This window comes from Crassostrea angulata, chromosome 5, assembly GCF_025612915.1.
Source record: "Crassostrea angulata isolate pt1a10 chromosome 5, ASM2561291v2, whole genome shotgun sequence".
In the NCBI taxonomy this organism is placed as follows: Eukaryota; Metazoa; Mollusca; class Bivalvia; order Ostreida; family Ostreidae; genus Magallana; species Magallana angulata.
The window spans coordinates 46,873,451-46,886,279 of NC_069115.1; the positions used below are offsets into that span (position 1 = coordinate 46,873,451).

Here is a 12,829-nt window from a genome sequence, read left to right on the forward strand (position 1 = left end):
TATGTAAATAGAATTGCATAATGGAAATTTTCTAAAATCTTATCTGTTACATGTATCTATGTGGTTTGTGTAGATACATGTATGTCTACTGAAATTAGAATTGTGAAAGAGGGGTTGGGGTGACATTTAAAATTCATTATTAAACAAAATTTTTTATCAATGATTTCCATGTTCAAGTTAAACAAACTCATAAAATTTGGTAGCAATTGATATTTATTGATAATTGCATATGTCTTGCGTTACTTTCACATTGCTATTTGCTTATTTAGACAAAAAGCAAGTAAGTTTGAGTAAAAAAATGAAAAACGTTATCTCTCTATTCTATTCGACGAGCAATATACGTAAATAAAACAAATTTCAATCATGCTGCTTATTTGCATTGTATGAGAAATGTATACTTGCTTAACCCCCCCCCCCCCCAATAAAAAAAAGAAGAAAACTGAATAAATGAGAAATAAAAACACACAGTCATACTACTTAATACTTAAAAGACTCTGTGCGTCAGGAAAATCTGTAAATGTTTTCAATATTATGCATAAAAAAAATTGGGGAAAACGCATTAAATATTTTATCAAAGGAACATTACCTTTAATTCCACTGAAAAGTATAAAAAATGTTGTTTTCAACCTTGTTCTGCATACTGTAAGTCTAAAAAGTTTTTTTTACAACTCTGTTAATGACTTCCAAACATAAATATCACAAATGAAAATTGACTTCCTTTGCTATGGTAAGAAATAGCCAAGAGTAAACTGAAAGATTTGAATTGTCGCCATTGTAAGCCACATTTTTTAATTATGTTTCCTATTCATGATAATTTACTGCTTTATATAAAAAAAAAAGCATAAAATATTTTTTTTAAATCTATGAGAACGTAAATTGTTGTGACATAGCTCAGTTTTAATTGATATTTTAAGAACTTACATGTACACAGTCTTCCTATTTAGGTATTTTCAAAGTATTTTTATTTTTATATGTATGAAATATATATATATATAGATCCATTCTTGTTCTTTTCTTTTTTTTAAATTGTATACTTACTCAGGTTACATTTTAAAATATGTGTATTTAATTTTGCCTTCATTTTATGGAGATTGATAATGTTTCACAATGTATTTGATTTTTGAAAATCAAAGTTATCATTAATTATTTTTTATGGCATTTTCCAAACATAATCCTCTAGTACAATTGAAAGGATCAGCTATTAATGGCTGTCTGTATTCCATACTTATTAAAAGAATATCAATTTGTAATGCGTAAAGAGCATCGGTGACGATGTTTAACCACCAAATGTTGATAATGGATAAGTTATGAGAGACAAATTTGGCTCGAATCATAGATAAGGTCCCTTTAAGGAGGTGTGCGGCCATCTTTTACATTTGATGATAAGAATGTAAACATTTCTTGAACTGGCTTGTTTCTGCCCGAAACTGGCCAAAAATGTTGCCAAAAGATGTAAAAGCACTGAATATGAGATTCTACATGTTGTTTTGTATGCAAATTATGCATACAGGAACAGGACAATGCCTTTTTAAACACTTAAGACAGCAGCTACAGACTTATTTTGAAGGTTTTAAAGGGGCACGATCTTGGTCAAAAATTATTTTTGCGATTTTAATATTTGCAATGCTTCAGAAAGGCATTTTTAATTGGAAACCGAAATTTGAGTGTTATTTGTTGACTTATAAGCGAGTTACAGAGCTTGAAATTCTTCGCTATGTAAAGAAAGCGTTTGTTTACATTTTAAACGTTGAAGTAAAAATTTCAGTTTTAAACCTAAAACGAATGTGTTTTAAAAACGTTAAGAGCTGTTTATGTGTGCTTAAAATAAATACAAAAATAGACAAATAAGCTGGAAAAAGATTTTTTCCTGGTATATTGCACCTTTGTAAACAAAAACAGGGCACGAGCCTTTTTTACATGACGAGGAATGGCGAGCCCTGTATCTTGCGTATAACTCTACGAATGACTCTCAAAGGACTACATGTATATATGGTTTGAGCCTAATTGGCCCCCTTAAATGAACATTGTCATTTTGCTGAAATTCTTTGTTTTATTTGAACAAATATACCTTTGAAGTTTTTTCATAATTTTGATTTTGATTTTAGTGTCCACAATTCAAAAATATGACATCATAAAATTTACCTTTTCCCGCCATTTTCGCATTTTTAGCATAAAACGGCTTGTTTTGAAGCAGTTTTTCTTTAAGGAAACATTGAGCGACTGCTCGAACAAACAAAATATTTTCACCAAAGATGTATTTCTCTAGTACTTATAAGTGACAAAAAGTTCGTTCTTGTTCAAAGAGTCGCTCTATATTTCCGATTCGGAAAAAGATAAGAAAAATGTCAATTTTTGACTGATATTGATTGAATTATAAAAATAGCGTCACTTATGACGTCATATACTGTCAGTGAGTGCATATAAATCAAATAATTAGGTGAGAAACATGTTTTCTGTCAACTCTTTTATAAAATAACACTACAAATCAATGTACCTGAATCATTTTTAAAATTGCGAATTATGGGGGCCAAATTTGACTGATATCATATATAGTTCTTTTATTTGATCATTAGAAATGAATTTCTAAAGCACTGTAAATAATTAAAATAGATTTTGACCAAAATCGTGACCATGCCCCTTTAAAATCTAAAAAAAATATGACGGGGTTCATTGGTGTCCTCTCTACGACCATTTGTTGAGAAAAAGGTTGAATTTTACACATAAATGTAGAAACTTTGCCTCAAAATAGGGCACCCTATTTTTATCAGTCGGCATGAGATCTTATTTTAGAAGAGGAAATTCCAGTCAATACTCACAGCTCCCGTGTCTATGGAGGCACACTAACGTTATATTTTCAGTGATAAGAATAAATGTCAATTCAAAACAATCTTGACTGAATGTGATTGGCATCTCTATACCAGTTCCAATTGTATTGTTTTAGTTCTATGAGTATAAATTAAGTTGAATTCTCTTTAGAAGTAAGCTAGGGGTCCAAAAAATTAATTGCCTTAAAGAAAAAATATACATATATTTTTCAATGAAAATATAACTTTAATGTACCTCCATAGACACAGACAAAAATATCTCGAGCAAATTTATGGTTTTTGAGACTAATTTTAAGAATAGGGTACCCTCATTTGAGATCAAATGGTTGTAGAGTGGACATTAATGACTTCCTTTCATATTTTTTCATACTGTAAAAAGAGAAAATATGGCGCACTACAAATTTTAGCGCCTTTGGCGCAACTGCCTCTGAGCGCTAAAATTAATAGTGCGCCAACGATTTTCCATATGAATTAAATTTCTTCAAGTTGCAAAACAATAACGTCAGTCCATTTTTAAGGCTATATAGAAGTGTTCATTTAAATATCAGATGCTGTCGGTTCTATTTGTTTAAACAATTACACAGTTATCGGGAATAAGTGCCTAAACATGGATAATTAATTTAGTTTTAATTGCTTTTTAAAATCTCTCATTAGCACCTTGAAAATTGGGCTTCTCCCCACTTCCATTTAGCGCCTCGGGGTGAAAATGTGATTAAGCGTGGCGATCGTTAACGCTGACAATACAAGTGGATATTAAGATAACAAGACGATACGTATTTTTTTTTTGGTGTTTTTTTAATGTAAAATTACTGTGAAAAAGATTCTCTCATAGTGATCGAAACTCATGGTAAATGTAGCATTCGATTTCACTTTTAGTTTCGGGACTCTTCTAGAGTTATCCAAGTCGACACGTTAAATTCAAAGTCCGATAACTCAAATTTGTTTATTAACAAAAATTACACATCATCGCCAATAAATGAAGTTTTCGTATCTATCTACTGATGATTTACACAAAAGTTAGTGTATTGTTATCAACGACAGTTTACCGTGCATGCGAGATAGAAATCAAAGTCGTTGTGTTCACGTGCTTGAGTGAACACAGAACTAAATTTTGGGCGTGATCGTTTATCAAAAAACAACATCTTTTGTATTCTTTTTTAAAGAAAAGATGCATGCGCTAAAATATAATTGCGCTAATGTACTGGCAATATTGCAATTTTGCTTTTTTAGCATAAAAAATGATAAAGTGCACATTACGTGTCTGGAAGTCCGTTTTTTATTCCTTCATTTTGGAAAAATTTCTAGCTTTAACAGGTAGTACAGAACGATTTAAATTGTCAAACAATATCAAACGGAGAACAATGAAAGTTGTCAATGCATATATTACAGTTCAATTCAATATTACATGCATGTTATACATCTAGAAAATAAATTCAACTAAATAGACTCACAATGTTGAATACCACGAGCAAAACAAGATCGAACCGAAAAGTGAAGAATTTCTTTTAAATGTATTAAAATTGTGCCGAGTTTTTCATACTTAAAAAATGGATACATATTGACCGTCAACATGACTTGTTAAAACTCTTAATTTGCAATTGACGAATGTGTACTCTGATAAACTATATCGCTCGTAGTTTTCTGTTCCAGGACTCGTCAATTAAATCCAAGATAGTCCTCCCATATCAAACATACCATTATACATGTATCGACACATGCCAGCCAACTCAATATCGAAAATGAAACGACAAACGCTGCCCTAACCCTGGCCCCTTCCCCGAGCCATATAAGGATTGGTAAAACCAAGCCAAACTGTCATTACACATATCTATTAATAGTTGGTTCAGATGTCCAACAAACTAAGCACAGAGGTATGGGGTAGGTAACATGGTCTTATCATTGATTTTTTTGTTGTTTTTTTTTTGCTTTTTTTTTAATTAAAATTCTGGAATTATTAGAACTACGGAACCGCAACACATGCATACTTTCTTGAAATCAATACTTATGAAATTATAGCTACTAAGAATTATAAATTGGAGCTACTAAAAATTTTACTTATTTGGCAAATTTTTCCTTCTTATAAAAAAAATACGTCTGTGTGTGTGTGTGTGTGTGTGTGTGTGTGTGTGTGTGTGTGTGTGTGTGTGTGTGTGTGTGTGTGTGTGTGTGTGTGTGTGTGTGTGTGTTTGTCTATGTACACTTCCGAGGTATTGTTTCTGTTTACACACCAACGTATTGAGGTATGTGTTAAATACCGAGGTACTTTTCCCGTAACCTCGGAATGTATACCTCATTTTATGCGTGTACAGCATGCAGGGATTACGTGGTTTAAATTAAGCAATAACCTCGGTAGGACGTCAAATGGTTGGTAGGTGTGTGTTCTATCAACATCGGGTCGTATTTTGTCATTTTCAACTTTGAGCACACACTTTGTCAAACAAGGCCTCTGATTGGCTGAAAATTTGATTGGCTGTTTAACATTACTCGGAAATCAAAACACTACATTCGAGAGTCTCGGACATTTTGATTGGATTACATCGTGGCACAAATTCAGATAAATAGGTAAGTACATGTGAAAGATTCTATCTCTTATTCTTTTTCTAACAAGAAACGTATTTACTGTTAAACATGCTTAGGTGCAAAATGCTATAAGATAATTAAAATAAAACAGGAACGATTTACGAAAAGCAACAAACACGTCTATTTCTCTATCATGTCCGTTGTTAAAACTTAGGTAAGATTTAAAACAGATTTCATGTTCTTCATTACAAAAAGGGGTTAAAGCAATATGAATTTATGAAAAATTGGTTCAATTTTAAAGTTTTCAAGATATATAGTTCTATACATTACAATATATAGTAGTTTTCATGAATTGTGCGTATGAGAAAATTCGAATTGCCTCTACATGAAATTGATTTAACTTGCATCATGAAAGCGATTTTCTTCTCATGATAAATATATAAACGTGCTTTTTTAACTAATGAACGCAGATGACATTCACAGTACTAAACAGTCATTGCATACAATGAAACAAAAACATTATTGATGAAAATGGACATGGCTGTGAGTTTTTAATTGATTCATCTTGATTTTTAAAAAAATCTTAAGTTTGATAAATTCAACTTAAGTTGTGAATAACCAAAATTACTTTATAAGTTCTTCTACAATGCAGAAATGAAGTTTAAATTATTAAGCGAGGATATATATCAGCAGATATTGTGTTAAATTGAAGATAACAACAGCAAAAAACCCATCAACATAATGATAGAATTTAACAAAATTGCAAGGCAGCTTACTCTCTCTCTCTCTCTCTCTCTCTCTCTCTCTCTCTCTCTCTCTCTCTCTCTCTCTCTCATGAGACTCAGATAGTGATCCATGCATGTGATGATTAAGTATAATTATATAATTATATTGTAAGGAAAGATATGAATATAAAAGAAAGAAGTAAGAATTTACATGGATATGATAAGAGTATTTGAACATAGAATATAGTTCGATATATCTTTAGTTTTCCTGGCATTTTAACGATTTTGATATTTTACAAACTCTCTCTCTCTCTCTCTCTTTCTCTCTCTCTCTCTCTCTCTCTCTCTCTCTCTCTCTCTTCTCTCTCTCTCTCTCTCTCTCTCTCTCTCTCTCTCTCTCTCTCTCTCTCTCTCTCTCTCTCTCTCTCTCTCTCTCTCTCTCTACCAAATGCAAACAGTGTTCACAAAACTAATTCCATCCTTTTAACTATTAATTTTCAGATTCACAAACAAATGATGTGCATGTTTGGTATATTCGTTTTGCAATCATCGTGTTTTTTAGTTTTAAAGGATTTTGATATTATTGATGGTTGTGATGTTTACAGTTATGATAATGGATTTTTAATCCTTTTCGAAAGTTACGTTTCCTTTATTGTTGCTAAACTGGTTTTAGAAGATATGGGATATTTTTATCAAACGATGAATGCGTGGTAAGTAGAATGTTGGAATGTGAAAAAACCTCAAAATCATCCCTACCAGGTGAATTCAACCAGAGAATATTTTGTCGCAAACAAATAATAGTATATTCCTACATTTGGAAATGCTTCATATTGATCAAATCAAGTTAATGATACATGTAAATAACAATGAACACTTTCATTATTCGGATGATGTATGAAAAAGGCATACATTTTGTCATTAAGATGTTTTAACCATAGGCGTCGGAACCATAAGGATACCTTTTTTTTTGCTTGTTAAGATTCCTGGTACTAATCACTTGTAATGCAAATATAAAAGGTGACTGGTTTTCCTTTGTGTGACACTATTTGAAAAATTACAAAAAAGTAACTCAATGTTTTTTGCAAAGTTAGATCTAACCATAACGCACATTGCATCAAGGAGGGGCTAGTCCAACCCCTCCCCCACTTTTTTCTCTCAGCAATAATTTTTCTTAAAGAAATTACCAGGAAGCTTCCGGTAGAATGTAAGGAATTGAAATGAATATAAGGAAAAATTAATAATTACCGGATTAGGAATTTCATGATCTTGTGAAAATGTTTTTGTAGGTAAGATTTTTTTGAGTTATTGATATACAACACCCCCCCCCCCTCCCACACGGATTAAGGATTTCATGATTTTGGGAAATAACTTTTTTTAGCTTGTCAAGATTTCAGATGATAAGCCCCCCCCCCCCCCTCCCGATAAATTGTCTTTGTTTTATTTTGAAACGGGATCGGGATTACAATTATTTACAATAAATCACGGGATAGCCCCAAAATGTAGTGGCGGAGTCTTACTTATTGAGAGATACACAGCATAATATATGGTACGACTTTACTGATTACATTCGATCCCTGTAGATTTTAAGCTCCTCCCCACATTTCAAAGCTTTAATAGACGAATGCATTTAGATGCATAATATGTTTTACGGACCGTTGTGGCGAGCGCAGCTCAGCAAAAATTACACACAACATGTTACCTTGTCAATTAAGTGATATTTTGACAATTATCAACTAACATCAAAGAATTTTTGAGAGATTGAGAGAGAGATTGAGAGAGAGAGAGAGAGAGAGAGAGAGTTATGTATTTCTAAGTTTAAAAGAAATGTCAAAACACATATACTAGGCTGTATCTTCCCCCCTAAAACGGTCCCTGTTTGTTGACCAGTGTGTTTTCCCATTTTAAAACTTAATGGGGTGACAATATGCAATATCTACAGAGTTTTGTTTTCTCATTATTCTTTTCAGATTTGGTTCAAAATAATCAGGCTGTAACTTTTATAACAATAATATATATTTTTAATTTCCTCCCTAAGTTTACTGTACTTGCATGCAAAGTTAGCTTAAACAGGCGGACTCCGAAAACACCGTCATGTATTGCGATTTTTTCAACTTCCATTTTGTAGCATATGTTAATTGGCCAGAGAGTGAAAATGCATTGAATTTCAAAGTACTGGTATATTATTTTTTACTTTTACAGTCTTTGGAAATAAACTAAATGCATTGTTAATAAAAAATGCATGTAATATCTATGTTGAAATAATACTGAATATAAGAAAGATTGGCCATTAAAAGCCTCTTTGTACCAAAAGTTTACAATTTTTGGCGTCTTTGGCTAGGATATGAATAGTTTGAGATTCTTCCAACTTCCCGCTCCTTTTTAAGGATTAGGAAATGTTTTTCAAACATCAAAGACTTTTAGAATTCAAAATGAAATTCAACATGCATAAATATTAGACCCTCTGGCAGATCAATCTAAAGGCTATGGTGTTCATGTGGCTGTCAAGACCTGTGGACCTTTTGTTTGTTAAGTACTACATGTAGGTTTGTTGATGGTAGATAGGCAGAAATTTGAAATTTGCCTCTTATTAAAGCCATTTTTATTGAAGAGAAGTGAGCTATGCACCTCACATTTGTAACATTTTATTTGATACATACTTAAATGTTTTAATTGTTATAATATTTAACATTTAACAGATGGTTTAATTTCTTTTTTGTAGATAAAATGATCAAGAGCAACCATGTATAATGAGTAAATATAGCTAGCATGGATGATGAATTTCCAATTGGGCTTTTAGCATTTGATTCAGATTTTGAATATTCAGAATTTTGTTCTTTCTGTGCAGATTTTTCTCTTGATGTGTTGGAGCTTTTTATTAATGGAAAAAATTTTCTTTACTTTTTCTCTGCAGCTGAATTCAATGCATGTATATATTTTTGTAATTTAATGGGATTTCATTTCTCAAAGTATGTACTTGTTTAAATCCACATTATAGGAGGACACAATAAGAAGAAGGTATTGCCATCTTGTATAAGTTGATGTCATGCAAAATCGCTAATTTTATGGGTCTGTGATGTTTAAGCTAATTCTACATTCAAAATCTTAAATCTATTTATAGACTGCCAAATGAAACACTACATATTGCTACATATATGTAGAATGGGAACATTTTTGACTGCATTTGACAATGGATACATTTCTAAATTTAGTGGAAAGTCCTTAGATGAAATTGCCTGTGAAGGTTAATATTTTTATTGCAAGTAAACTTGTAATAGGCAATTAAATTAAAAGATAATAGTCAGATAAGAAAATTAGTTGGCTAATATAACAAAGAAATGTTATTTTAAAATGAAAAGTCGCAGATAAGAAAATGAGTTGACTAATAAGATCAAAAACTGTCATTTGAAAATTCCTTTAACCTAGTGTCTGTATTTTGTTGATATTATTAACATAACTCCATTTGTTTCTTTTAATTGTAGACATATATTCAAATGATGATGATGATGATGATGATGATGATGATGATGATGATGTTGGAAAAGAACGAGCCAGAAAAAAGAAAACTGGACCTAAGCCTTCAAAACTCCCGACAGGTAAAAGCACAAGAGTCCTTTCTCAAAGCATATGTCACAATACAAACACAATGAATTTGAAGATCCTTATGCTGAAAAACTTTCTACATTTTCAAAGTATGATTTTTGTGATATGAATGGAATGTTTAGAACTGTAGTTTCATTCAAGAACTGCGGTTTTATTCATTGTCATTGGCATCAGTTTTTGTAGAATATTGTAAAACAAAGCTTCAAGAACACTTAAATTAAAGGTAGTCTGCATGTGTGTCTATAATTGAGAAATAACTGATAAATTGTAGTAAGGTGCCTATGTGTGTATACTAGAAAACACTGAGGCAGTGTCTGCGTATCTATATTTGGAAACGCTGATAATGCATAGTGAGGTATATATGTGTGTTTATATTGGGGAAACACCCACAATGCATAGTGAGGTATCTATGTTTATATTCAAATGGGGGAAACAAACATAATGCATAGTGAAGTATATATGTCTATATTAGGGAAACACCCACAATGAGGTATGTGTGTGTCTTTATTGGAGAAATATCCATAATACATACATGTAGTCAGGTATATGTGTGTTAATTTTAGGGAAATACTGATAATGCATAGTGAGGTATATGTGTGATTATATTGGGGAAACACCCATAATGCATAGTGAGGTATATGTGTTTTTATTGGGGAAACACCCAAAATGCATAGTGAGGTATATATGTGTGTTTATATTGGGGAAGCGCCTATAATACACACTGAGATATATGTCTGTCTATATTAGGGAAACATCCATAATGCATAGTGAGGTATATGTGTATCAATATTAGGGAAACACTGAGAATGCATATTGAGGGATATGTGTGTCTATTTTGAGGAATTATTCATAATGCATAGTGAGGTATATGTGTATTTATTTTTAAGAAAAACTAATAATGCTTGGTGGAGTATCAGTTTATTTTGAATAGAAAACAATTATATTTCGTAGCTGTATGTTGTAGACAAAGATGTGAGTGATGAACATGATGGCAATGAGGATCATAATGATGAAGATGGGGATGATAATGTTGGGAAAGAACGAGCTAGAAAATAGAAAACTGGTCCTAAGCCTTCAAAACTCCCAACAGGTAAAAGCGCAAGTGTCCTTTTTCAGAGCATATGTCAATACAAACACCATGAATTTAAAGATTCTAATGCTGATTTTTTTTTAACATTTCCCAAGTATGACTCTTGTGATATGACTTGAATATTTAGAACTGTAGTTTCATTCAAGAACTGTGGTTTTATTCATTTTCATTGGCATCCAATTTGTAGAGAATTAAAAGTAAAACAGTTTCAAGAACACTTAAATTTAAGGTAGTCTACATCTGTGTCTATAATGAAAAATCACTGATAATTTGTAGGAAGGTATGTGTGCATACTATAAAAACTGATGCAGTGTCTGCGTATCTATATTTGGAAACACTGATAATGCATAGTGAGGTATATGTGTGTTTATATTTGGAAACACCCTCTCCCATAATGCATAGTGAGGTATATGTTTGTCTATATTGGGGAAACATCCATAGTGCATAGTGAGGTATATGTGTGTTTATATTGGAGAGACATCCATAATGCGTAGTGAGGTATATGTGTGTTTAAATTGGGGAAACGCTCATACTGCATAGTGAGGTATATATATGTCTATATTGGGGAAACATCCATAATGCATAGTGAGGTATATGTGTGTATATATTGGGGAAACACTGATAATGCATAGTGAGGTATATGTGTCTCTTTTTTGGGAAATTCCCACAAAGCATAATGAGGTATATGTGTGTGTATATTAGGGAAACACCACTAATGCATAGTGAGGTATATATGTCTATATTGGGGAAACATCCATAATGCATAGTGAGGTATATGTGTGTATATATTGGGGAAACACTGATAATGCATAGTGAGGTATATGTGTCTCTTTTTGTGAAATTCCCACAAAGCATAGTGAGGTATATGTGTGTGTATATTGGGGAAACACCACTAATGCATAGTGAGGTATATATGTCTATATTGGGGAAACATCCATAATGCATAGTGAGGTATACATGTATGTGTGTATATATTTGGGAAACACTGATAATGCATAGTGAGGTATGTGTGTCTCTATTTAGGAAATTCCCTTAATACATAGTGAGGTATATGTGTGTCTATATTTGGGAAACACCCATAATGCATATTGAGGTATATGTGTATTTATTAAAGAATCACTGAAAGTGCTAATTTGGGTATCAGTAAAAAATTTTAATTTGAGAAACACTTTTAAATTGAGATACATGTAAATTCATATATATTGGATTTATTTATGAACTTTTTCACAAGTACCTCACTATTCATTTTTAACTTATACCCTATACTCATTTGTTTTTTAACTGTTGAATGAATAAATGAATTCAAAAATGATTTTGCATTTCATTAAAGGTAAAACTGTATGTCGAGAGGAAGAGGAAGCAAATTCAATAAAGAAGCCTTGCAAGAATTGTGGGAACATTTTTTTAGGACTTTTTGCAATTGGTTTTTGTTTGTCGTCATGTGGTGTTCATTTTGTGCTGACAATTAAATAATTTTAATTTCTTTCAAACTACATGGCCTAATTTTTCCAAATTCTTTCGATATGATGTATAATTTGGGTAAGGGGAACATAAATGGTAATTTCATTTCTCTTCCACACTGTGTCCTTGGTCAGCAGGGCCAAAATGCAAAAAAGAAAATCTATACTTCCACACATCTGAAAGAAAACTGAATTCAGTTGTAAATTTTATATCAGTTTTTTTTACTCCAGAGTGTAGTTTAATTACATGCATATATGATATTCCTGTATTGAGGTCTGTGTCTGGGCTAGTTACTCAGGTGACCGTTAATGCCTGTTGGCCTGTTTGGTTTAAAAACAATTCAATTTTATACACAAAGAAGTGATTTTGTGTTAGAACTTGAAGAATCACCTTGCTTTTTTAGTGTGTAAACATCACTGTTCAAATTTATTGAAATTTTCAAAAAATTGATTGTTTTTAAACTGGGAATTAATTCCTTTGAAAGATTGTTTATTCATTTAACAAAGCTGTATTTTACTTATTGATAAGTGAAAATACATTGGATAATTTTCTTTTCTTTGCACGTATGTATTTTTTCTAAATAACGACAAAGTAATTTCAATGAATTA

At 31.8% G+C, this 12,829-nt stretch overlaps 1 protein-coding gene across 1 annotated transcript; it reads left to right on the forward strand.

Annotated features, from left to right (window-relative positions):
• Positions 1-7,530: 7,530 nt before the first annotated feature.
• On the forward strand, positions 7,531-12,829 carry LOC128184387 (uncharacterized). Its single transcript, XM_052853837.1, has 5 exons — positions 7,531-8,821; positions 9,189-9,311; positions 9,550-9,663; positions 10,635-10,760; positions 12,091-12,829. The coding sequence occupies exons 1-4, from the start codon at positions 8,818-8,820 to the stop codon at positions 10,724-10,726; spliced, it is 333 nt and encodes a 110-aa protein (XP_052709797.1). The 5' UTR covers positions 7,531-8,817; the 3' UTR covers positions 10,727-10,760; positions 12,091-12,829.

Coding starts and splice junctions, on each gene's coding strand:
- LOC128184387 (XM_052853837.1), top strand. Junction 9,312..9,549: donor AGATGAAATTGCCTGTGAAG/GTTAATATTTTT, acceptor TTTTAATTGTAG/ACATATATTCAAATGATGAT. Junction 9,664..10,634: donor GCCTTCAAAACTCCCGACAG/GTAAAAGCACAA, acceptor TGTATGTTGTAG/ACAAAGATGTGAGTGATGAA.